General features: G+C 44.6%; 1 protein-coding gene across 1 annotated transcript; it reads right to left on the bottom strand.

The window, feature by feature from the left end:
- Positions 1 to 298: 298 nt before the first annotated feature.
- Positions 299 to 20,435, bottom strand: LOC311236474 (uncharacterized protein; the record flags this gene model as incomplete). Its single annotated transcript, XM_084324152.1, has 9 exons — positions 20,243 to 20,435; positions 17,373 to 17,459; positions 16,113 to 16,177; positions 14,444 to 15,089; positions 8,821 to 9,048; positions 4,315 to 4,377; positions 3,694 to 3,834; positions 2,104 to 2,202; positions 299 to 309 (listed from the first exon to the last, which is right to left on the bottom strand). The coding sequence occupies exons 1-9, from the start codon at positions 20,382 to 20,384 to the stop codon at positions 299 to 301; spliced, it is 1,482 nt and encodes a 493-aa protein (XP_084180278.1). The 5' UTR covers positions 20,385 to 20,435.
- Between the last annotated feature and the right edge of the window lie 7,159 nt (positions 20,436 to 27,594).

Here is a 27,594-nt window from a genome sequence, read left to right as displayed (position 1 = left end):
ACCTTTGGGTCGCGACCCCAACTTTGGGAACCACTGAAGTAGACTAGTAGAGCAGACAGCATCTATCTATCAGCTGGTGAAGTTGACTAGTAGAACAGACAGCATCTATCTATCAGCATCTATCAACATCAGCATCTATTAACAGTCTGTAGTGTGATAGTAAAGGGTTAACCTTCTGTAGTGTGGCAGTGAAAGGGTTAATGCAGATGAATGCACATTGGTAAAAGGGTCAACCTAGTTCCTATTTTTATATATATTTTTTTAAAGCTTTTGTCAACTGGCCAAAGAATGAGCAGGTTCACTGCGACTCTCGGACATGAAGTTAATCAAGTTAATCAAGTTAATCCAACGGAGCAACAAAGAACATCACAAATAACACTAAATGTTTTCTTTCAAAGTCATTTGAGATTTGAAAAAGGCATATTGCGCAAATTGCCCCGTTGGACCAAATTGTAGCCGGAAGCAACCAGAAGACGGAACTGGCTTGTTGGTGAACTGACTGGTATGATGTCGGATGGTAGAAAAACAGGGTCGAGGTTGAAGCAGAACGATCATTTAAATGTTCTCTAACGTAATCATCCGTTTCTGTAAATGGGCACGAACCTGTCGAGGACCATTTTAAACTGACACCAAATCTGGTAGGATGACAAACACACAGTCTGTATATAATAAACCAACCTGATTGGATAAGAATATAGCTGCTATTGCCTGGTAACACGAGAGAACGCCTTACCAGAAAGAAATGCTTGATTGATTGAACATTTTATTAACAGATTGCAGAATGGGTACAATACAGTACGGCTCAATACACACAATTGTTAAGGGGATGCAGACCAGAGAAAGACTTTCGTCTTGTTTACATCAGGGTCCCCCATATTCAATTCATCATCATGCTGTGTCTCCGGTTCATCCAATGATTATAAAACTGAATCGACCAATAGGGGGGGGGGGCCCACAAATCACATGTTTAGCAGCTCCTATTACATCATCGGTACAATTAACCCTTTCACTACCGCACTACCAAATGGTTAACCCTTTCACAGCGTGTGACGTACCTGGGTACGTGGGTTGGTCATTACCATTATTACTGTATTTATGACACCTTCTGAACATCAGGTTAGTATATTTAATGTGTTGTGTTTTGTATGTGATGTGTGTGTGTGTGAACATGAGAGCTAATGCTGTCTCTTTTCTCTCCCTGTCAGGTGCTGCCCGTCCCTACACTGAAGAGTGCTGATTGCCTAATGAATGACAGCTGATGGCAATCACCTCGAGAGGGGCGGGTAGACAAATACCTGACAGCACGCACACGTCTGGGCGCCTCATTCTGTCAATTGCCAGTGACCAGAGTGGAGTGAGGTTGCCATTGTTTGCCACTGTGGTGGAATTGATACTGTGCTTATCTACTGCTTCGGGTGGACTAAAGTACTAGTTATGTATATAGATATTGTTGGCCTCTGCGCCACTCCTCCATTGGAGTAAGTATTCTCTTGTTGGCTTTAGGCCTAATTCCACTGAGTGTGGAATTGTACCTTTGGTACCTTTGCTGGGGGTTTTCCCAGTACCAACCTCTGGCTGGTTGGTGAGTGTCTGTGGGCGCTTATCTAGTTTACTTTGTATTATACTTACCTTGTGTGTTCTCCCTTTATCCCTCTCCCTGTTGTTAATTGTTTGTGGGTTGTTTTTTCCCTTTGTTGCCTATTTAAATATCAGTGGAGGTTTAAATCCCTACCCTGCATAATAAATATAATTTACTATTTTTGGAACAACGTCTTGTGTTTATTATTACCTACCTGCCCGGGACTGTTTTGAAAGCATTTACTGAGAGAGGCTGCTTTTGCTCATGTGTAGCCAGCTCCAGTTATTATTCTGTGTGGTCCTTAGACCTTTGTACATGACACAGCGACAATACAGAAGGTTAACCCTTTTACTGCCATACGACAAAGGGTTAAACACAGTTTGCTCAGGAGTATTATGGACGAAGCGATTCAAAAGCTAACGGATATTTGATTTGGTTCATATAAATGTGCAAATATGAACCAATTCCATGTGGAGAGGGAGGGAGTAGAAAGAGCTGGTGGGAGGGGTTGGAGCGGGCGTTACCTTCCAGGACACAGCTGGTCAGCAGACGCAGGATCTCAGACGGACAGAGAGCCAGGTTCAGGTCCTCCAGGCACAGCTTTCTCAGACGCTGATTGGACTCTTTTAAAACAAAAGCAAAAAATAAATTCAATGCAACTTATTTTGTTTACGAGAAGTCAGTGTAATGAGATAATAACCAGACACACACCCACACACGCTCAATGACAATGACACTATGTAACAACCCATCATCTACACTCACTGCACACACACATCCACATGTACACACTCACTTTAAACAAACACTCACCTTACCACTCACTTTAGACACTTTAACACACTTTATATTTATCTATAACTTTTTTTTTATCCACTTTTTCTCTACCCACCTTTTTCCTCCTGTTTTTCTGTGTTTTTCTCCCATCCCAATTTAGTCGTGCCAATTCCCCCCTCCCCTTCCTGGTCGTTGCTCGCATGTGCCCCCCACTGGTCGGTCTAGGGAGGGTTGATCGCATGTCCCCTCCGATACATGCGGAGTCAGCCAGCCACTTCTTTTCACCTGCCAGCGCGGACTCTCATTGGTGAGGTGTAACGTGTGGGAGGCTCACACTACCCTCACCATCTCCCTTCCTCGCTGTGCAGGCGCCCTGACCGACCTGTAGAAGTCGCTGTCCACAAGGTCCAGGACCCACCCACCGGCTTCCCTCCCGCTGACTCTGCCAATTGAGTCAGTATGACGGCCGGCCCAAGCCGGAGGCAACGCTGACAGCCGGATTCGATACCAGTGTCTCTCGCGTTGGTGACTAACGCTTAGTCCACTGCGCCACCCATCCGCCTATATTTATCTATTATTAAAGAGATTTGCACTACATTCATACCTCATTTGCACCCTACTCTAAGGTTTGTACCTCATCTCATTTCTGCATTGTACCTCACCGTTACTCATTTTACACTGTATTGTATATATGTATATTGACTGAACATTCCTTTAGTTACTTTTTACTTACTTCTTAATTACTTTTTCTTACTTTCTTTTTACTGTATGTAGCACACTCTCATACAGAAACAAGCATTTCATCATAAAGTATTCTGTATTTTATTGTGACTAATAATAAACAAACTTGAACTTGAAACTTGAACACACACCTACAGGGACCATCACCTGACCTCTGACCTACAGGGAGCATCACCTGACCTACAGGGAGCATCATCACCTGACCTCTGACCTACAGGGACCGTGGGATACATTATGACTAGGGATGTCCGATATTGGCATTAAAATGTAATATAGAAAATGATCGGTATCGGTTTAAAAAAATATTATTTATTTTTTTACATTTATTTAACCTTTATTTACAAGCAAGTAAGCACAAATTCTTATTTTATTTATTGTCAAAAGTATGCATAATGTTGTGTTAATTACACGACAAGAGATATGTAATGTTAATTACCTGAAATTATTCAGTTTTTTGGGGGGGGGGGGGAAACCTGCATATATATCGGTATCGGTTGATATCAGTATCGGAAATTAAGAGTTGGACAATATCGGTATATCGGATATCGGTAAAAAAAAAGCCAATATTGAACGTCCCTAATTATGACCATCATCACCTGAGACGATGTAGAGCAGCTTGCGGATTGAGAAGTGCTGTTTGATCCCCGACAGGTGCAGTGAGGTGAGCTGCGGAGAGCGTTGGAGCGTGGAGGTGATGCTGTCGACGTTCGTCACCTCCTGGGACACTGTGCAGCTTTCTATTGTGGTGGTGGAGGTTAGGTGCACTTTAGTCTGTGTTTGTAAATAAGTAATGTTTTTTTTTGTGTTGTTTTTTATGCTGTGCGTTTATGTGAATGTTGATTAGTGGTAGTTGAGCTATGGTTATAATTATGTTGTCATTTCGGATGTATGGAGGCACTGTATGCTTGGTTAAAGTTGTGAATGGAGGTGTATTCATTCACATGTGATCCAGGGACGTAGCGAGGAGTGGGCTGTAATTGGTTGAGATACGTCACGTGGTGTCAGTGAAACAGTAAACAAGAAGTTGCGGGGAATTTGACAGCAGCGAAGGGAAACGAGTGAGGACTGGTGAGTGAATGTGTGTAAGCGATTTGTTTTAAGAATGATAGTAGTATTGTGGTAGTTATTGATTGGATGTGTGTTTTGTTTCAAGGTTTGTAACCTGTTGGAGAAAAGAATTAAAACCGTTTTACAACTGAGTGGCATCCTGTCCATACCTTCAAGAGAGCGGGAGAAAAGCTGCACAGACACCTTCACCGACAGACTCTCCAGAGGCAGCTCTGTGGAGGAGGAGGAGGAGGAGGAGGAGGAGGAGGAGGAGGACGACTTCAGGGGAACATCTTCATAGAACTCTTGGGAGAACATCTTCAAGAATGTGAATCCCTACCCACCTTCAAAACCGCTCTCAAAGATCACCTACGGGAGGCCGCAATTCGAAACTGGCCCCGGTAAATGTCCAACCCCCCCCAATGTACAGTTTCCTCCCCCTCAAATGTATATATTCTCTTTTAGAAACTCTATCTGTAAATAAACAGTACTGTATATCTGTATGATGTCATGTATGTTGTGTATGTCATAAATGTCTATATGAATTGAAAATGGGGGACCCTGATGGAAACAAGACAAACGTCTTTCTCAGGTCTGCATCCCCTTAACAATTGTATGTATTGAGCCGTACTGTATTGTACCCATTCTGCAATCTGTTAAATAAAGTTTTCATTCATTCATTCATTCATGTATGTCATAAATGTTATGATGAATTGAAAATGGGGGACCCTGATGTAAACAAGATGAAAGTCTTTCTCTGGTCTGCATCCCCTTAACATATCCAGTGCCGTTCAGCAGAGGGCGCTGTGGGCCGTGAGTGCCAGCGCTCGGTTCAATGGGGATAAATGCCGGTGTTTGCAGTGCTAAACCTATATTAAATATATATATATATATATTTTTTTGTATCCACTTTTTCTCCTTATTTTCTATTTTTCTCCCATCCCAATTTCGTATCGCCAATTCTCCCCTCCCCTGTCTTGAACGTTGCTAGACTATGCCTCCCGCTGGTCGGCTGTAGTGAGCCGGTACACGAGGAGGCAGCCCGACGTAAATCTACGTGAACGGCAACCAAAGGGTTAACACATTCGGGGCCAGACCCAAGATATCCCGGGTTAACGCGTTGGGCGCCAAACCCGAGAAAAGTCAGGTTTTCTATCGTTATTTATTTTATTCGATATTCCAATTCATAATCCATCGAGGGAGCCTGTATTATCATTGGGAATGAGTCTGAGATCGCAAACGTCCAATACCGCCACCTGCCGCCGATATTGCACATCCTTTGAAACTCTCTGGCTTGGGCTGAGCCTGTGCGTCAATCTAAACAGTCCGGCCCGGGTTTTCCTTGTCGGGCAGGACAAGCGTTTATAACGCATGGATTGAGGAGAATCAAGCACTCCCGGTTCATGTTCTTTGGTGGATTATGTTGGCAACATGATCGACATCAATACTTGGAATGGCGATCAGATAATTGGAATATTCTTTTTGGAGTACATCCTAGTCAAGGTAAGAGCTATATGGTATCAATCTTGCGTTGATCCAAGAATCCTTTCACTGCGATCCGAGCGTTTGTGTGTAATGTGTGTGTGTGTAACGTATTAGAATAGAATAGAATAGAATAGAAATACTTTTATTATCCCGTGGGAAATTTGACATTGCAAATCGCTCAACATTTAAACATTTAGACAGAACAGGTCACGAATAAGAATAATAAAACAAATCAAATCAAGTTGCCTAAGATAAGAGTAGAGTAAAATAGAATAAAAATAGAATAAAATATACAGTAAATAAATACAGTAAAAAATATACTGAGGTCTACAGTAGGTGTAATATTGCACAGTGCTGTTTCCTTTTTTTTTTTTTCTTTTTTCTTTTTACCCCTCCATTTTCCTTTGATTTTTCTCCCATCCGAATGTTAGTCGTTATGCCAATTCCCAGTCCCCTTCCTGGTCGCTGCGCACTTACCCCCCACAGTCGGTCTGGGAGAGTGGAGGCTATCACGTGCTTCCTCCGACACACGTCCAGCCAATCAACCGCTTCTTTTCACCTGGCAGCGTGGATATTCTCTGAGAGGGCGTAGCGTGTGGAAGGATCACACTATCCCACTCAGGTCCTATCCGCAATTAGCAGGCGCCCCGACCGAACTGTAGGAGTCGCTGTTTACAACGACCCGGACCCACCCCGCCAGCTTCTCCCACCCTCTAATACTGCCAATTGTATTAGTGTGAACGGCCAGCCAAGCTGGTGACAACCCCGGAGCTGTGAGCTGGATTCGAACAGGCGAATCCTAGCGTCTCCGGGGTTGGTGACGAACGCAATCTCCGCTATGCCACCTAACCGCTGCACAGTGCTGTTTCAAACTAAGTCCAGGAAGATGGTAACTGCCACTCTGTGCTCAGTGAGGCACAGTGATGCATTGTATAGTCTGATGGCTGTCAGAATGAAGGATTTCCTGTGCCGTTCAGTGCTGCATTTAGGTAGTGTGAGCCTAGCACTGAACCTGCTCCTCCTGTCAGCCAAGTCTGTGTATAGTGGGTGGGAGGGGTTGTCCCTGATGGCCTGGAGCTTAGCAAGGCTCCTCCTCTCCGCCACCCTCGCTAGGGAGTCCAGCTCCACCCCAACCACGCTACTGGCCTTCCTGACCAGCTTATCCAGCCTGGTTGTGTCCCCTGCTCTCAGTCCACTGCCCCAGCAGGTCACAGCGTATAAGAAGGCGCCCGCCACCACCGACTCATAGAACATCCTCAACATCCTTGTACAGACATTGAAGGATCTCAGCCTTCTGAGGAAGTAGAGTCGGCTCTGGCCCTTTTTGTACAGTGCCTCTGCGTGTTTTGACCCGTTCAGTTTGTTGTCGATGTGCACACCGAGGTATTTGTACTCCTCAACCATGTCCACATCGACTCCCCTGATGGAAACGGGGGGTCACGGGTGCACTCCTCCTCCTCCCCAGCTCCACAACCAGCTCCCTGGTCTTCGCCACATTTAGCTGCAGGTGGTTTTTATCGCACCATGTGACGAAGTCTACTACCAGTTCCCGGTATTCCCTCTACGTATTCCGTTGGTGACGATCAAAGCATAGGAAAACGACCCCCCCCCCCCCACCCTTTCATGCATTCATGATGAAACCTAATACCGATAATATAGCGTTGATTTCAGATTGATTGTTGATACAGGCGAGAAACGCCACGGTTTCTAGTGAAATGCACGTATTGCTGCATAGCGTCGTTTTCTGGGATTAGACATGATTACTGTAAAACTATACTCATATTCACCACGGTACAAAACAGGAATGTATGGATGAAAAGATTATTTCTTTTTCACAAATTGAATGATAGATACTCGATGTCAAATGGGCAATAGTATTATATCTAGGGATGTCCCGATCCGATCACGTGATCGGGATCGGGGGCCGATCACGTGATTTTCAGAAGATTGGGATAAAAAAATAATAATGTATTCAACAAACATGACCATGTTCACGTCTTAAACTCATACTGAGGCCTTAGTTTTGGTTTTAAATTGCATATCATCATTAATTTATTTATTGTCACACAGAGCAGAAGAATTTTGCCAAAACAAACGCATTTCCTTTGATTTAATTATACACCAAATTATTTATGTCAAGGATGAGGGACATTCACTAGTTGCAGAACTTGCAGTCACCTGATTTTTACAGACGATGGCGCCATTGCTCTCATGAAGCAGCAGGTTGGAGGCGGAGTTTTTAGATTACTCCGGTTGCAATGCCTCGCTTGAATGAAGTGAACTTTACACCTGGATAACGTCAACATTCAGGGTGAATGTAATGTGAGAAATTGGGATGGGGAAAAAAAGGTGGCCTTCTTACCACACGGTACACAGCGACCTCTGGCGTCCAATGAGTTAACGTTGAACCCTGCTGATATTACTCTCTCTCTATGTGTACACTGAAAAAACAAGTAATAAAATGATGTAGAAATATCACAGGCTAGGGCGCTCCAGTAGCACACCATGTACCGCGCTGCGTCGCGGATCGGCTGACCCGAGTTCGATTCCCGGACCCGCCGTCATTTGCCAAATGTCTTCCCCTGCTCTCTCTCCCGTTTCAACCTCACTGTATCTGTCGGTCATGTTTGACCAGGAAAAGCGATAAACGCTAAAAAATAAAGTTTAAAAAAAAAGAAATATCACAGGCTATAGAAGATAAAGTACTGACCTAAAGGAGTTTTATGATATGACCTGGCGAATCATTCTTCCTCTACCTGCAACTAACATCAGCGCTCAGGGCTCACGGTGTGCCGTGGGCTCAGGCGTTGCACCCACACCCTTTTGTCGGGCTTATCGGAGACAGGACAACCACAAGAGGGTTTGTCTCCGATTTTTATACACTTTTAATCAAATCCACATATAAGAAATTTACATTAGATACAGTCTGGCCAGGGGACAGTCTAATGTCTAATGGCTTTTGTGTTTTATTTTTTTTACTCTGTATTTTGTATTTATTAGTTACGTTTTGATATTCTGTAAGTATTTCTTATTGTCTTGTCAATATTATGATTATTATTGTTGAGGTTCTGTCCTGTTTATTATTGTTATCATTGTGTTATGTTGTGTTGTTGAATTGAAAATAGAAAAAAAAAGAAAATGTGATAAAAGAACATTTAAAATAAAAAAAAAGATAAAGTACTGGAACTCACCTGTGGAGCAGACGGACTGAACGACGTTGGCTGGATCCACGCATCCATCCGGGTCGATCTCCACGGCGAGGGACCTCAGGTTGGGACAGGCGTTCAGCAGGAGGGCGAGGAAGCCGGCGTGGTGCAGGACGCCGACGCTCAGGTCCGCGAGGACACTGCCGGGCGTGGCGCACAGCTGCTGGAGGGCGCTCGCCAACGACATCACTTCCTTCGGGTCCAGGTCTAGGGCTGAACGATTAATCGATTTTAAATCGAAAATCGCGATTTGGAATGATGCAATTATCAATTTTTAAAAAAAAAAGGTTAGTTTAGGTTCGTGTTAACGTTAGATAAAGGCTTTTAATCGTCAAGGTAAGAGGATTTGAAGGCATGGTATCCATAAACTTCAATCGGTTCGGATCCTTTGAATGAAATGAGAATGTAAACAAACACGTTAGAAAGTATCACTGCGTTGCGTGAAATCACTGACTGAGCCCAGAGAGGAGTGGTTCGGCAAAAAATTGTTCCGAGTATATTTGCTTAGAAAACGTAATTGTCGAATTCAATTATTTTTTATTTCTCCACGTGGTAAATACACAGGTCACAACATGTTTACATGAACGTTTTGGAGTTGTATTTGGAGTGTATTTCGTGACTGTAGGGAACTTCAGGGTAAAGGACTGCCCCACTTCCAGTGATGAAGCTAAGCTACGCTAACGGTGCGGGCGTTCCCTAAGCCTAATGCACGCACAGAGAAGAAAAGGGTATGTATCGTCTTGTCTAACTCCAGGGAAGATGGCAAATAAGCAAATTTCCCAAAATGTTGGTGTTTTCCTTTTAAGTAATTTTTTTTGGAACTCACAACATGCAACCTAAACCCCTTCCTCTCCCAAATTGTTCCTGCAATTGTTTTATGTTGCATGATGATCATGAATACATTTATTATGTATTGTATTTTTTGTTTAAATATCAACATTATCTGTCCATCCTCAGTACACTTACTATAAATATACTATGCTTCATCTGATCTTTCCAAACGCACACACACACACACACACACACAGAAACGGAGAATGCCACCCCCCCCCCCCTCCTCCTTCCTAGTCCCCACGCTGCTGTTCTCTCTGTCTATGGCTCTGAACAGGGTTAGCTTGTTGTTAGCTTACGCTAACGTAACGTTCATTTCGGTCTTTAACACGACGTGGTCATAAAGGAATGGCGAGGATTGCAAAGCATGTTAGATGCATTTGACCCGTTGTGGAATAAAACAGCAGGGATTTGTTTTGGGTCGCAAAATAGGCACACTATAGCCTTGCTGTGATGTGATTGGTCAGAGTATCGCAATATGAATAGATCTTTTTACGTTGCATCGATCCTATTGGATTATTGATAATAGATCGATATATCGATCTGGATCGATGTATCGTCCCACCCCTAGTCGCAATATATCGCAATATTAATAATTGCAATGCTCAGCATATCGCAATATATTTTGAATCGCAATACTATCATATCGTGACTTAAGTATCGTGATAATATCGTATCGTGAGGCCTCTGGTGATGACCCCTAACATATACGCTCCTTATTTCAAAAATACATTGTTCTCTTTTTTTTTTTCACTTTCACTTTCTATATTTCTATTTTTCTCCCATCCCAATTTTAGCCGTGCCAATTCTACCCTCCCCTGTCTTGAACGTTGCTCGCATATGCCCACCACTGGCCGGTTGTAGGGAGGATAGAAGCCTTGCATCGCATGTCTCCTCCGATACATGTGGAGGCAGCCTGTCGTATCTTTTCACCTGCCAGCGCGGACTCTCATTCGGCGAGGTGTAACGTGTGGGAGGCTCACACTACCCCCGCTATTTCCTATTCCTGTGCAGGCGTCCCCCAACCGACCTGTAGGAGTCGCTGTCCACAACGTCCAGATTACCACCCATCGACTTCCACCCGCTGACGCTGCCAATTGAGTTAGTATGACGCCGGCCCAAGCCGGAGGCAACGCCGACAGCCGGAGTCGAACCCGGTGTCTCTAGCGTTGGTGACGAGCGCAATGTCCGCTGCGCCACCCAGCCGCAACACATTGTTCTCTGAAGTGGCACTAAATTGACTAAAACCATCCATGAGTTGTCAAAGAATTGTTGTGACAAAGATATTTTACAGTTGAATATGAATATATATATGAATATATATATATATTCATATGTGTTGAATATGTTACATGTGTAGGAGTGCTGTAATGACAGCGCAGACGGAGTCGTGATCCGATGCAAAAACAAACTATTTTATTACGCACTCTACTGTCGCACAAACAACACTTTCATTCATCTTTCACTCGTCTCTCTTTAACTACGTCATCCCCCGCTAAGGGTCACGGGAGATGTAGTAAACACCACAGTAGGCTAGAATGCTGTGAATTATGACCCAGCAGCCACTACACATGTTCATTAATCCAAGTACTTTTGGACCTCTAACACGGGGGGCTGTGTATGAAGAGGAACAGTTCCTATATGGTTTATATACTATATACCAATATGGACATAAAGACCCTCAGATTATATATACTACTATTACCCAATATGGACATGAAGACCCTCAAATTATATATACCGCAATTTTCGCACTATAAGCCGCAGGTTTTTTTTTTTTAATCTTTTCCCCCCTCCTTTTTCCTCCGATTTTCTCCCATCCCAATGTTAGTCGTTATGCCAATTCCCAATCCCCTTCCTGGTCGCTGCGCACTTACCCCCCACAGTCGGTCTGGGAGAGTGGAGGCTATCACGTGCTTCCTCCGACACACGTCCAGCCAATCAACCGCTTCTTTTCACCTGGCAGCGCGGACTCTTACTGAGAGGGTGTAACGTGTGGAAGGATCACACTACCCCCCTTAGATCCTATCCGCGCTGAGTAGGCGCCCCGACCGAACTGTAGGAGTCGCTGTTTACAACGACGCGGACCCACCCCGCCAGCTTTCCCACCCTCTAATACTGCCAAAATAGTGTGAACGGCCAGCCAAGCTGGTGACAACGCCGGAGCTGTGAGCTGGATTCGAACAGGTGAATCCAGCGTCTCCGGTGTTGGTGACGAACGCAATCTCCGCTACGCCACCCGACTGCCCTTAAGCCGCAGGTGTTTTAATGTTTAATTACAGTCTTCCCACCAGCATTGGGACACAATACTGTCGGACAAATAACAAGAATTAACTCATTTACAAGTTGTATTAAAGTGGAGATGAAGCAGTGCGATAAATACATATTCATAGCATCACATTAGTATTTAGATAAGCCACAGAAAAAAATCACGTTATAAAAATAAGCAGTTTCTAAGAAAAAACAATTTGTTATGTGCATTTTTGAAGCATTTATCATTATGGGCGCGGCCATTTTGTTGCTGACGTCATGGGGCTTGTTTGGTGTATACACTGCTGGTTAGCTGCCTATAGTGAATGGGTCAGTCAGTAAATAAAATGTTGCCTACAAAACAACGGGACCGCGGTGGTTCTGTTTGTATTGCTCCTGGCTGTTCAAACTAATCGTTAGCTCTCGGGAGCGATGGCTAGCTAGTTAGCACCAGCCGGGGACCGGCGTTAGCTCTCGGGAGCGATGGCTAGCTAGTTAGCACCAGCCGGGGACCGGCGTTAGCAACCGGGAGCGTCGCGGAGCATTCAGCCTGCTGGCTACCTAGATCCACTTCAACCAGCGTCGCGGAGCATTCAGCCTGCTGGCTACCTAGATCCACTTCAACCAGCGTCGCGGAGCATTCAGCCTGCTGGCTACCTAGATCCACTTCAACCAGCGTCGCGGAGCATTCAGCCTGCTGGCTACACAGCTCGTCGGTGTGCTAATAGCCTCGGCAAGCTAACGGTAGCTGGCTACACAGCTTGTCGGTGTGCTAATAGCCTCGGCAAGCTAACGGTAGCTGGCTACACAGCTTGTCGGTGTGCTGGAGCCTCGGCAAGCTAACGGTAGCTGGCTACACAGCTTGTCGGTGTGCTGGAGCCTCGGCAAGCTAACGGTAGCTGGCTCCAGGCTATTAGCACATCGACAAGCTGCTGGAGCTCCCGACGCTCGGCTGGTTGAAGTGGATCTAGGTAGCCAGCAGGCTGAATGCTCCGCGACGCTCCCGGTTGCTAACGCCGGTCCCCGGCTGGTGCTAACTAGCTAGCCATCGCTCCAGAGAGCTAACGCCGGTCCCCGGCTGGTGCTAACTAGCTAGCCATCGCTCCCGAGAGCTAACGCCGGTCCCCGGCTGGTGCTAACTAGCTAGCCATCGCTCCCGAGAGCTAACGCCGGTCTGTCTGTCGAAGACCGAGGGAACCGCATCAGGCTTCAGCTGATTAGTGGTCTTCTGGACAAACCTTCCACCCCCAACAACATAATCCGAGGCAATGAAGTGTTCTCTGGGGATCTTCATTCCCTGTCCAACAGGCTGATCACGCCGCCTGAGTGCAGCCAGCCTGAGCCAACATGCCAACAACACTGTTTTTTTCACTGGTAGTTTGTGGAAATTAACCAACTTTCCTCTCTCTCACATGGTAAAATTAGTTTGAACAGCCAGGAGCAATACAAACAGAACCACCGCGGTCCCGTTGTTTTGTAGGCAACATTTTATTTACTGACTGACCCATTCACTATAGGCAGCTAACCAGCAGTGTATACACCAAACAAGCCCCATGACGTCAGCAACAAAATGGCGGCGCCCATGTTGAAAACAGGGATATTATATTTGATTTTTCAGACAAATAAGATAGATTTCACATTTGATTATAGAACCCTGTCTTACACAAGGTACACAACAAACAAACTAGGATCACATTGTTCACTGCTTCATCTCCACTTTAAGTTTAGCAAATAAGGGAACAGATAAATAACATTTCAATGCAGTCAAAAAAGCAATATTTCGATTTTTACATTTTCGGGTTTGGTCACATCGAGTCACATATAAGCCGCACCGTTATATAAGCCGCAGGGTCGAAAAATGGGGGGGAAAGGCGCGGCTTATAGTCCGAAAATTACGGTACTACTATACCCTATATGGACATGAAGACCCTCAGATTATATATACTACTATACCCAATATGGACATAAAGACCCTCACATTATATATACAGCTTGTGTTATATTACGTTTTATTGTATTTTCTTTTTCTTGTGGCCATCTTGGTCTATATGTCATTTGTCAAGTAATTTGTCAAGTATATTATTATATACTTATTGTTTATGTGTCTTGTAAGCCCATATGGGCTGGGCAATGTGGGCATACACCTGTATGTAAGACACGAAAATTAAAAACATCAAATCAAATATATACTATACCCAATATGGACATAAAGACCCTCAGATTAAATCTGAAAGGCTGCACTTTAACCTTAAAATCACTTTTCCATCTCAAATCCAATGTGCTGGAGAACAGAGTCAAACACTCTGACAAGACACTTAACCCCTTAACTGCTCCCGATGACAAGACACTTAACCCCTTAACTGCTCCCGATGACAAGACACTTAACCCCTGACTGCTCTCGATGACAAGACACTTAACCCCTGACTGCTCTCGATGACGAGACACTTAACCCCTGACTGCTCTCGATGACAAGACACTTAACCCCTGACTATATATATAAATGTATATATCGCCCATCTCTACTTACAGTGACTCTCCAGGGTCAGAGAGCGAAGGCAGAGCCAGGTGGGCAGGAAGGGGATCAGCTCACTGATCAGCTCACTGAGGCTCGAACATTTAGACAAGCTCAGCGACTCGATCCGTCCCCGAGGACAGCGCCCCCTGCTGGGCCCGGGGGCCGGAGCGAAGGCTCCACAGAGGTCCTCTGGATCCTGGAACCCGCACAGGGACAGCCCACGATCCTGGAACTGTGCGCAAGTGAACCCAGAGCCTCTGGCGTGAAGGAGCCAGGGCAGGAGGCCGGAGTCCGGGTCGTACACGATCAGCTCCCGGGCTCGGCCGTGGTCCAGGATCCGGTGCAGGGCGTACAGCGTGTAGCGCGGCTCCGCACCAAACAGCGGCATCTTCAGGTCCACGCGGCTCACGCTCCTCTCCAGCGCCCCCAGGAGGGGCCTCTGCTCGCTGGCCAGGCTCTGCAGGAACTGGGAGGGTCTCAGGAAGAAGTGTTTGGTGTATTTGGCCAGAACCAGGAGGAAGGGGTTGACGTCGCGGGAGTCGTTGTTGTTGGAGATGTACTTGACGGTGCTGCCGTCCGTGGTGCCGTAGAAGATGTCTTGTAGAAGCGTCTCCATCACTTCCTGTTTGCTTTCTTCTTCTGTGGTCAAGAGCCCGACCTGGAGTTAAACAAACATACATTACTTCTTCTTCTGTGGTCAAGTCCCCGACCTGGAGTTAAACAAACATACAGATTTTACTCCTTGTATATATAGTATATATATAGTTTCTGTTAGGATCTCTGTTAAACAGTACTGTATATGTCATAAATGTAACAGTACTGTATATCTGAATGTCGTGTATCGCAGGGGTGTAAAAAGTACCCAGAAATTATACTTAAGTGAAAGTATGGATACCGTCTCAAAATCGTACTCAAGTAAAAGTAAAAGTAATCTGGCTAAAATCACACTTGAGTAAAAGTCAAAAAGTTTCTACTTTTAAATGTACTTAAGTACTAAAAAGTAAAAACTTTTTTTCTGACTGTCTATTCTTCTGATAGCAGGTGTTTAATCAAAGATCCCCGCTTTCTAGTCTGGCACAAGGACCAATCAGCATGGGTACGGGCGAGTTCATTTTCCATTGATGGGGATTTGATTGGCTGTTTTTAAATAAAGTGCGGCCGCAGGATTAATAACGCTAACGTTAGTTCGGCCAGAGAAACAAATATACTAATTAAAATAGTTGGACCTGCGAGATTTGTACTTTGTAGGTCTCCATTTTAAATGTAAGGAGTAAAAAGTATGTTTTTTTTCCTCTGAAATGTAATTGAGTAAAAGTACAAGTATACAAACCTAATAATACTCGAGTAAAGTACAAAACCCCAAAAACAGTACTTAAGTAATGTAACAAAGTACAATTACTCAAGTACTTTACACCGCTGCGTGTATGTCATAAATGTCATGATATATATCTGTATATCTGTATGTTGTTTATGTCATAAATGTCATTATGAATTGAAAATGGGGGACCCTGATGTAAACAAGATGAAAGTCTTTCTCTGGTCTGCATCCCCTTAACAATTGTGTGTATTGAGCCGTACTGTATTGTACCCATTCTGCAATCGGTTAATAAAATGTTCAATCAATCAATCAATCAATCAAACTACTTCTTAATCTTGCCCACGAATAAATCAAAATACCTACGTTGTGATATCTTGATACCCTGATATCTTGCAATATTCTTACCCACGCAGAGTGCGTAGATATCCCTACAACAACAACAACAACAACAACAACATCAATAACAAAGTCAGAATGGGATCTGAATGAAGTGTCTTGTTACGTCTCTGGAACGCCAGGTGTGACAATAGGTTTCCTCTTATCGTGCAGAAAACGAGAATTGCTTTTGTACAGATGGAAATAACGTGTACAGGCGACAAACGTACCCCTATCATGCAAATAACGTGTACAGGCGACAACCGTACCCCTATCATGCAAATAACGTGTACAGGCGACAAACGTACCCCTATCATGCAAATAACGTGTACAGGCGACAAACGTACCCCTATCATGCAAAGAATATGACCAATCACAGCGAAGACATTGGGATGATCCACTGATATGCCTCTCAGACTCCTGTGCTGCGTTTCTGGACGTCTGCACACGTGACGAGCACACGTGTAGCTGGTGTGTCAATGACACATGGATAATATGCTAATTATTAACGTCTTAGATGTGATTGGTCAGAGAATCTGTGGAGGGGTTATATGTTGCCGTCTGCAAATGGTGATTCTGCACATTGTCTTGCATCTGAACGAGACCATTTGATGATGTATGTGCAAGTTAATCTTCTGCACAATAAGAAACGTCTCTTGGCACACTTGGCGTTTGCTAAGCAATCAGCAGAAGGAAACAGATATCAAGAGACGGAAATAGATAGCAGCGATAATCTGCATTTAAAATAATCTGGATTTAAAGCAATAATCTGGATTTAAAGTAATAATCTGGATTTAAATTAATAATATGGATTTAAAGTAATAATCTGCATTTAAAGTAATAATATGGATTTAAAGTAATAATCTGCATTTAAAGTAATAATATGGATCTAAAGTAATAATATGGATTTAAAGTAATAATCTGCATTTAAAGTAATAATCTGCATTTAAAATAATCTGGATTGAAAGTAATAATCTGGATAATCTGATATAACACAATCCCAACCTGAGCATGACGTAAGAGCAAAATGTCCGCCCGTGTGAATATGGTCAATTGGAAAGAAGACACCATAAGGAATGTAGCTCCATTTCACATGTTATGCTCGTTTGTTGGCTCTAAAGCACCCAAGTAATTTAATCTGTGACTCTAAATGGCACTCTTCCTCCTCCTCCTCTTTTTCATGTTCCACATTATTTGTATGTGGTTGTTATTTGTAAACCCTCGTTCCAAATGATTGAATGTTCCAACCTTTGAGATTCAGGCCTGGCTGGAGTCTGTCCAGGCCCGTTACGTTGAGATAAGGCAGGAGGTCCCTTAAGATGGATGTTGGGAGCTCTGTGTAACGGAGACAAATAAAACACAGTCCTATTAATTAAGAGACAATGCTATTTTTAAAACTATGTTATGCTTTATATGCAATCGACAAAATTCAGGCTAAGAATTCCTGTTATTCCTTTGTGTGACGGATCATACTGGGTCTGCGTTGTGTTTGATGTTAAATGAGAATGTCCCGAGGGGGAGTCGAACAGGGGGCTCCCGCGTCCGCGGGCCACGACACAGGCCGCTGCACTAAGAAGTGAATTCACTCCTAACTACCGTACCTATGCGTCTGTTAACCCTGTTATGGGGAAGTGAGTTTAATTTACCAGCCCGCACTGCCACAGTCACTCGTCAACACACCTGTTTCCGTGACTGTGGACATACCCACGGGCTTCCCCGTTACACTCACCTCCCTAAACTCACGCCCCTCAGGACATCCGGGTCACTGGGCACCACTGTGACAGATCATACTGGGTCTGCGTTGTGTTTGATGTTAAATGAGAATGTCCCGATTCAATTAGCCAAAACAATTACTTGAATCCTTGGTGTCATATAGGCTACATGTAAAATCTAGAGCTGCGTTGTAGAGAATGAATCGGGGGAGATGGTAACGCTGACTCAGCTGCCGTTGGATCTGTTTTTGGGGGATAAGGGGACATTCTCTCGTTCAGAACGGGTAGAATTACACTCATTTGGGTGTAAAAACCACAAAGGCCGTGGGGTCCAGTCAATGGATACAAACAGTACCAGATTTGACATCTCGATGACATCACAGATCCAAGTTCACTTGTTGCTGGCTTTGGGAAAGAGTTGTTTGTGTTCACATTATATTGACCGTCCTATTGTGGAATATTTTATGCAAAATATAAGTATAATTATAATAAGCATATCGTGAATAAGGGACATACAAGGAACAGTCACATATAATGGTATATTAATGGTAAATGGTGCATTTATAGAACAGCTTTTATCCAAAAGCGCTTTAAAATTTGTTCCTCACATTTTGCCCATTCACTCACACACTCACACACCGACGGCGGAGGCGACCATGCGAGGTGCCGACCTGCTCATCGGGAGCAATTAGGGGTTAAGTGTCTTGCTCAAGGAGGACACTTCGACACGCTTCCCAGGAAGAGCGGGAATCGAACCGGGAACCTCCTGGGATTACCAGACGACTGCTTTACCTCCCGAGCCACGGTCGCACACATGATGAGCGCTGACCACAATGTGGTCCACGTTTAGCCACAGACTTACAAAATCCGACACAATCCGTTCATGCCGGTATTTGAGGCTTGTGCAAAGTACACGGTATTGCGCAAAATACCACTTCGACTCAGGCTCCAGTAGTTCCGTCAATCTAGATTTGATCTAGAAAATGATTGTGGAGGGTTGTAGCCAATGAGTGTGGCTTTCCAATGATACCCCACATGGGGATCTAAAAAAAAAACTAAAACTAAAACACGAAAACAGGAAGAGAAAAACAGCCGAATGAATTGAAGTCTATGAGAAAACTGAGTACACAGTTTACCAAAATCACTCCTAATCACTCATTTCTGAATGGATCTTTTTTTTTTTTTTTATCCACTTTTTCTCCCATTTTTCCATATTTTCTCCCATCCCAATTTCGTATCATCCAATTCAACCCTCCCCTGTCACGAACGCTGTTTCTTGCCTCCCACAAGCCGGCTGCAATGTGGACTAAGTCATACATAGCACAAGTCCCCTCCGGTACTTGAGGTAACAGCAGTCGCATCTTTTCACCTGCGCAGCTCGATCTCTCAGTGTCGAGGAGTAACGCGTGGGAGGCTCACGCTGCCCCCGACACTTCCTGATTCTACTGCGCAGGCGCACCAACCGACTTGTAGGAGTCGCTTGTTCACAACGTTCGATCCCCACCCTTCAGTTTTCCCTCCCCGTAATACGGCCAATGTGTATTACTGCGGACGACCAGCCAAACTGAAAAACAATGTGGAGAGCTGGATTCGAACACGCGAATCCTAGCGTCTCCACACTGGTGGCGAGTGCCTTGCCCACTACACCACCTAGCCGCCCATTTCTGAATGGATCTTTATGAAATTTGGACATGTACTACATAAGGCTTCAGGCTATGGCTTTTTAAGCCATAACACCTTCTGGAAAACACTACTAAGTAACTACTACAGAAAAACGTGAGTAATACGTTTTTCTACAACTCAAGTTCAGACCTATGTTACTCTTATTACGTTAGCACTAAAAGTGAATTTTCTTTCTGGAATCAGAAACTTCAGAATGTCATCTTTCAAAAGAGCCCAGGCTCATGCATGTGCTATAAGTATAAAGTATGTTGTTTTGGTTAGCAAAAAAAGTATGCAGTCCTCAAAAACGAAAACTAAAATGGCCAATTTTGGAGGCGCCTGTAAACATTGATTGATTGCTTGATTGAAAACTTTATTAACAGATTGCAGAATGGGTACAGTACAGTACAGCTCAATACACACAATTGTTAAGGGGACGCAGACCAGAGAAAGACTTTCGTCTTGTTTACATCAGGGTCCACCATTTTCAATTAATCAGGACATATATGACATACAGATAGACAGTACTGCTACATCTATACATTTATGACATACTGGTGGTGATACTGGAAGACAAACAGCAGGTTCTTTAACAACTGGTGGTGATACTGGAAGACAAACAGCAGGTTCTTTAACAACTGGTGGTGATACTGGAAGACAAACAGCAGGTTCTTTAACAACTGGTGGTGATACTGGAAGGGTTAGTTAATAGTTATAATAGTTAACAGCAGCTGCTCTTCTTACCCAGAGCCTTCAGATGCACAGCTCCTGTGTTTAGACTGACTGCTCGGAGACACAGCTCTCTCAGACTGGTGGAGATAAGACTGTTACACTCAGCATGGCCTGCTAACATCAGCATTTTGTTATCATAGTAGTCTTCATGCATTTTATAACTGCTAGGGAAGTAGCTAGACTTGTTATATACAACGCAGATATCAGGAACACGCTAGTGATAGTTTTAATTCATTGATCTGTTGTCAATATCTTATATATCTTACGTCAGATGTCTCTGTGTAAACACAGGCCCGATGAAACGGTCTCTGTGTAAACATACTGTAGGGCCCCATTTGAAACAGTCTGGACAGGTGCATGATGATATCAGAAGCATGCAAAAGCCCACACACACACCGACACACACACACTCACACACACACACACCAACACACATGCACACACACAAATTATATGCCGTCATCTCAGACATCAATGCACACACATAGAGAGACATCGAGAGTGTCTCACTTTAGCACACACACACACCGACACACACACACTCTAACACACCAACACACACACACACACACACACACTCTAGCACACTAACACACATGAACACACAGAAAAGCATCTGATAAGGAGAGCGGAGGAATCAGCCCCTCCTTTCCCCCATCTAAGCAAACACCAGCACACACACACACACACACACACCACACAGACACCAATGCATACACACCGAGAGAAATACACACACCATCTGATAAGGAGAGCGGAGGAATACAGCCCCTCCTCTTCCCCATCTAAGCAAACACCAGCACACACACACACACACACGGACACACCACACAAACATTCATGGATACACGCGGAGAGGGATACACACACCATTCTGACGAGAAATGTATAAATGATGTGACGATGTATTGACGAGACCACCACTTGGCACTGGCTCGCTCGGTGTGCGGAGGTGCGTGGTCCGGATTGTGGTCTACTTGTGCTGTGACGGTTCAGTAAAACTCTGCAGAATGCCATCTGACTCTGTCTCGTCTCTCTGTTCGCCTCGCCGACATTCAATAAAAGAACTATGAGGGAATTCCTTTCAAATGGGGGCTCGACCGGGATTGGTGATCGGAAAGAGGTGAGCAGAGACCGAGTAGATTATCTGCAGAGTTGGCACAGGATGAGTAGATCATAATCTGTATTTTTTTTTTTTTTTTTTTTTTTTTTGTCTTCTTGTCCGTGTCGTGCATTTATTGGTCCAGGTCGAAACGAGAGCCGGTGCTTTTTCTTCAAATGACGAGGTGAGCTGAAAACCCATTACTAAATGTTCAGCAAATTGGCAAATTCCAAATTTAGAATAGGTGTGTCATTTGAATGAAATATGCCTGCATAGGATTTCGTGCAGTTGTTGTTTTCTTTATCGAGTGAAGGTTTTCTTTATCGAGTGAAGGTCTGATAAATAGGGTTTGAGGCCTAAGGTCTGATAAATAGGGTTTGAGGCCTAAGGTCTGATAAATAGGGTTTGAGGCCTAAGGTCTGATAAATAGGGTTTGAGGCCTAAGGTCTGATAAATAGGGTTTGAGGCCTAAGGTCTGATAAATAGGGTTTGAGGCCTAAGGTCTGATAAATAGGGTTTGAGGCCTAAGGTCTGATAAATAGGGTTTGAGGCCTAAGGTCTGATAAATAGGGTTTGAGGCCTAAGGTCTGATAAATAGGGTTTGAGGCCTAAGGTCTGATAAATAGGGTTTGAGGCCTAAGGTCTGATAAATAGGGTTTGAGGCCTAAGGTCTGCCAAATAGGGTTAGAGTCCCCGGGTTAAAGTCCCACCAGAGGTTAAAGTTCCCATCAAAGGTTAAAGTCCTGAGAGGGTAAGACGGGGGTTGAAATTCAGAGAAGGTTAGAGGCCTGGGGTGGGGGTGGTTGTGGTAAGAAAATGTGTGGATGTGGAAAAGCAGTGTTTTAACAGGGATTTTGTGTCTAATGGCTAATTGGATCTTAACGGAAAGGATTGAAGACAAATAATTTCTGCAAATCTTTAAGATTACTATCGTGACGGGGTTGGGATCATTAGGGGATACAGAACTGATGCTTTCTTTTATTTCTAATTTGGACTGATGCAATAGAGAGGAGCACTTTTAGCATCCTATTCGGTTGTTATACACACGAAATTGTTGCAATTTAACAGTATGTAGTTCATTTAATATGCTATACTGAATTCCATTATTACATGGTTTGGATAAAGGCATGTTACCATTGTTACTTAGCTCATCCTATTTGGTTTTAACCACACACATGAAATTGTCACAGTCTAATAGTATATATAGGTCATGATTGTAAATTTTTATTTAATTACTCTGGGCGAAGTTTTATGTATTATAAGGCTGTGTGTAGTCTGTTCTCTCAGTCTTAGCTCCTCTCGCTCTTGAGCGTGACCTTTGCTCTTTAAGGGGCCCACACACACACTCGTGCAATTGTTACCCAGCACACACGCACGGCGTGACTCGTTGGAGGTTGCTGCCTATCTCCCATATTAGAGACGGAATAGATTGGTAGGGCTACTCTCTCTCAAATCAATTCAGGCCCCACGCTGGGATTGATTGATCGCTGATCGCTGTCACCAGCTGATAGACTGAAAACAGTCACCGTGCCAGCCTGTGCCACGCCCTGCAATTGGCAACTCTAAATTTATGAATATTTGTCATTTAATGAAGAAGGATACCTGTGTCAGCACAACCCCATAGCCTAGGTGTTTCTGAGGACACAAAGTCCAAATAATATGGTGAACCGGTTTCATACATTTTTCTTTTATTTTCTTCCGTTTGATATACATAGTATACGGTAAAGGTTTTAAAAGTGGGGTTAGAGTCCCCGGGTTAAAGAACCCTGGTTAAAAGTCCTCCGTGGTTAAAGGCCTATATAGCACCGTTCCACGTAGCCCACGTAGTCACGGCTGCATTTTTATAGGGGTGACAAAAGTATGAAGTTCCATAGTGATGGGTAAAGCCATGTGTCCAGTCAAGTCAAGTGGATATATGAATATTCGTCACGGGATACAAAACCGGTGCGTTATGTTGTTGATAAGGAGGCCATTATCATTATATTATAATGAATAGTGGTAGGGAGGCCAACCTATTATTATTAGAATAAATAACCTATTATTATTAGAATGAATATCGTCCATATTGCATTAGTGTGCTGCTCTGTGGTAGAGGGATGCGGCCGCGGAGCGAGGGAACAGGTCTCTCTCCACATTGCAGTTTAATCATGATCCAATTCTTTAGCGGAGTTCTCACTCGCTGTCTCAGCACACATGAAGCGCGCACCGCGCACTGCTGCTGCTGCTGCTGCTACCCCCTCCCCACCTGTTGCATGTAAACAGAGGCTATTGCCTCACCGTGACGTTAGTCTAGTCAGTGTGGGACCTTCGTGAGATAACGTTAGCTACCGTTACAAAATGACCCAGTCAACTATTCACTTAGTTTAATACATGACTTTGAGGCATTGTGTAACGTTATCCAGCCGGCTAGCTACGGATAGCTCCCGACATCAACAAATCCATCAGCAATAGTCCAGTGCATAATACCTCGGTTGGCTAGGTAACTAGTCACTACGAAATGTCGCAGTAAACTAAATAGTTCACTGAGGCGTTGTCCCAACGCCATCCAGCAGTAGCTACAGAAAGCTCCTGGCATCAATGTCCTACAAGCGTCCTGCAAGCTACCTACAACAACAACATGCGTATTCGAGTCCCTGGTTTACATCGCATGAGTGAGGGCTGCTGACTAGGGTCCAGGTGCAGCGCCGGAGAATTCTTTTGCATGCTGATTCTGAATGTAGCGTTTAGGGTCCAGCTGCACCCCCGGAGAATCCTTGCTCGAGTATACACACAGACAGTGGAGCTGTTTGCAGACAGCGAGGTGGCGATGTCTCGCAGATAATACAACTACAAGTATGATTATATAATATATATATATTTTATTCAAAATAATAATTATATAATTTTTTTTAATCAAAAACAATCGATATAAATAATGGTAAAATAGTTATTTAAAAATTTGCCCCTAAAAAAAAAATATTTTTTGCCCCTAAATTTCTCATTTAGGGGCAAGTGTGCCCCTAAGTGAAAAAGCTTAGCGTACAGCCCTGTGGGGGCTATGGGTTTTACGTCTAGGTCAGGCATTATAGCTCAGCTACAATCAATGGGCGCAGAGAGATTTGTGTCGATGTCAATCCGTGACGTAGCATTTTTTAAAGAAGGTATGTTGCGAAATGGGGCAGGAGAAGGAAGGGTGATTACGTTTCCCCCCCTCAATCCCCATTAATCTATCTTGTGTTCCCTCTCTCTTAGGCCTAAGGGGGAGTGGGAGTAGACTGGATGTAGACTGGAATTAGCTGAGATTAGGGGTAGAGAGGGAGGAAGCCCTGCGTATTAGGCACTGTTTGTTTGCCTAATACGATACTAAATTCCAACTAAAACGTGTGTGTGTTGGTACCGGTGTGAAAGGTTGTTGTATTTGAGTGATAGGTTTTGTTTGTCATGGTTCCTGGAGTATGGGTGTGAACACCGCAGCCAGGCACCGCTGGCACCGCAGATCAATCACCGCTGATCGTCGTCTACGACACGCAGTTCATCCACGACTAGAACGGGGGAAGCGGCCGCGGGGGAGACACTGAGCTGAGTTTGAGTGGTGGTGGGCCGGCCGGCGAGGGGTGGAGAGGACAGTCTGAGACACTGGGAAGGTAGCGGACCGGAGGAGGCACGTTTGTCTAGGGGACCGCACCCTGGAACGGGGACCAACCTCAGGAGGTCAGCCCTTGCCCTCCAGAAGACGGGGCCGACCCAGGTGGGCGGTGCACTGTGACAGAGGGAAGGAAGCGCCCTGATGGACGTTGTGTGTGCCTACGGGAACCAGCTCAGGAGGAGACCCACGTCCCCTAGAAGACGGGACCAGGGGTGCACTGTAATAGAGGGGGGGTTCCTCTGGGTTAGGTGATGAGTAAGGGGGGTCCGGTGGGGTTACGTGCTATCTTCTGTTAAGTTGCCAGAATTGTGTTTCTCTCTTTCTTCTCTCTCTCTCTCCCGCTTTCTCCCCTCCCTCTATCTCTCTCTCTCTGCTCTCCTGATGTTGATTATCCTGTCTGGTATTGGATGTGATGCGTGTAATGAGGTGACGATCGACGGACATAGATCAATGAACTGTGTGTTGACGTTTTATTTAACGTCAAAAGGGGGAATTATGACGAATATCCTCTATATACTCATTAGAATATTGTCTACTCATGGGATATTGTATACTCTTATGTGGGACAATGTGTGTTTTGTTTTGATTTGTTTTATGTGAATTTTAGTCTGATTTTCTAATGATCCTTCGGCATAGAGATTGCAACCATTGAAAATCATTGCATTATTTTTTTTCTTCTTTTTCATTTGTGAGTTTGGGTGGTGGTGACGAAGTATGACGCGGATGTGCCGGAACTTGGAATCTGAAAGTTGAGTGGTTCTTGCGCATTTTTATGTATTTCAATCAATGGGTTTTCTCATAAATAAGTCTGGATGCATTGTACTGGTTGTTGAGTAAGCTATGTGGTGTTCTGTGTTCTGTGAATCTGAAAGGCTGTCGGGTTGGGGAGCGACCATGGACGCGATGGGGAACGGTCGGCTGTCATCCACTTCCTTGGGGACGCTGTGGTCATGCTGAGAACCGTACCGAGGCCCTTCTCCGCCGGTGGTGGGGTGGAAATGAAACCCGGCCGATATCACGAGATGTCACGAGCTGTCGCTCGATGGTAGCCTGAAAGTGTAGGGCTGGTGCCGGATTGAGGGGGAGGGGCCGGCAACAGGACTTCGGCCTGAATTCAGTATGATGCAGTGTCCTCTGGGGGAGGTGATGGCTGACTGACGAGGAGCGCTCTCTGCCTGATGGCCTGCGGGGGATTGGTGTTGAGACTGTGAGATTCACAGTCTCAAAGGGGGATTGTGTGAACTGTGTGGACTCCACACAGCAACTGAATGGTGGACTCAACAACTGAATAAATTACTGAATTTAAATAATTAATTGAAATAAGAATATTAGAATAATAGATGAGAAAGTGTAAATTGATTGAAATTATGCAAAATGTGACTGAACTAAAACTGGACTGTCTTATAAATTGATTGAAATTATGCAAAATGTGACTGAACTACAACTGAGCTGTCTTGAAATATGAGTGATATTGTGCAAAAGAAAACTGACCTGTCTGAACTGTCTTACATAGTATTTCAGGCATGTGCATTGTGCGAAAGCGGTCAAGCATCATTTCCATATTTTACCGGTCCTGGTTAAGGTTAAATCAACGTCAGTTTATTGTTATTTTTTTTGTGTTTTCATTCCTCTATGAATATACATTCCTGGGTTATATTGGGTAATTGTAATTAGTATTTCACGTGTTTTGATCTATGGCCTGCCCATCTACGGCCCTGACGAACACTGGACGCTACTGGATGACCACTGGACCATCTAATTGTCACATGTCTCTGCTATACCATACGCTTCGTGCTATGTTTGCCTCTGGGCCCCCGTATAGTTAAGCTTCACGCTTCTATGATATACACGCCTGCCTTGGATTAAGTGCAGGTCTGGTGTATTGATGACAGTGTTGGTGGTCATCCGATATGTAGGTATATGTCCGAAAATGTACTCTATTTTGTTCCTGACCTTGGCCTAGGGAGGGGATTAGGCACCCCGAACCTCTAGGCCAAAACAGGCGGCAGTGGGCTCGCAAGAGTCTGGGCGCACGTTAAACAGGAACTATAGTGCTGGGGAGTGACTGAAGGCCCCCGTGTGTAACGAGGTATGAATTAACATACCACTGTGGTACCGTCTAGTCGGCCCAGGAAACGTCGCACGTAAGTTGGTGTGGGCACTGGGTGGTACGTGGGCGACAGTCCACACCTAGGAGCAGGGCGGTGCACCGGAGGGGGCACAGCGCCTGCCGTGAACAGGCAAGGCTGGCGAAAACGGTCAATATTTCCATGCCCAGAGCAAGCGGGGTGGGGACAAGACCGTCGGTTTCTAAACTGAGTGGCTGATAGGTACTACGGACAGTCAGCCGCTTGGGGTCCTGACTTGATGACGGACTATGAGGTCGCTATCGACTGGGTCGCCAGCCGGTTGGGAGAGCGTTATGGCAGAGACCATAAATGCACCTGGCTCAATGTACAGTCAGGCCACAGTAACCTTACTAGCCGATACAGGGTTAGTAGGCGAGCTGTGCTTCTGTGATCAGTGTTTTTGAAAAGAAAATGCTGGGAAGCAGAGGGATGGGGGTGTCAATTCAGAGGAATCTGAATTGTCTCTCCTAAGATTGGAAAGGGACCCAGCCTTAAACTGCACCTGAAG

The sequence above is a fragment of the Notolepis coatsorum genome (assembly GCF_963971535.1).
Source record: "Notolepis coatsorum genome assembly, chromosome: 11".
Classification (NCBI taxonomy): Eukaryota; Metazoa; Chordata; class Actinopteri; order Aulopiformes; family Paralepididae; genus Notolepis; species Notolepis coatsorum.
The sequence above is the reverse complement of the archived record's forward strand: the minus strand, read 5'-3'. Positions and strand labels throughout refer to the sequence as shown.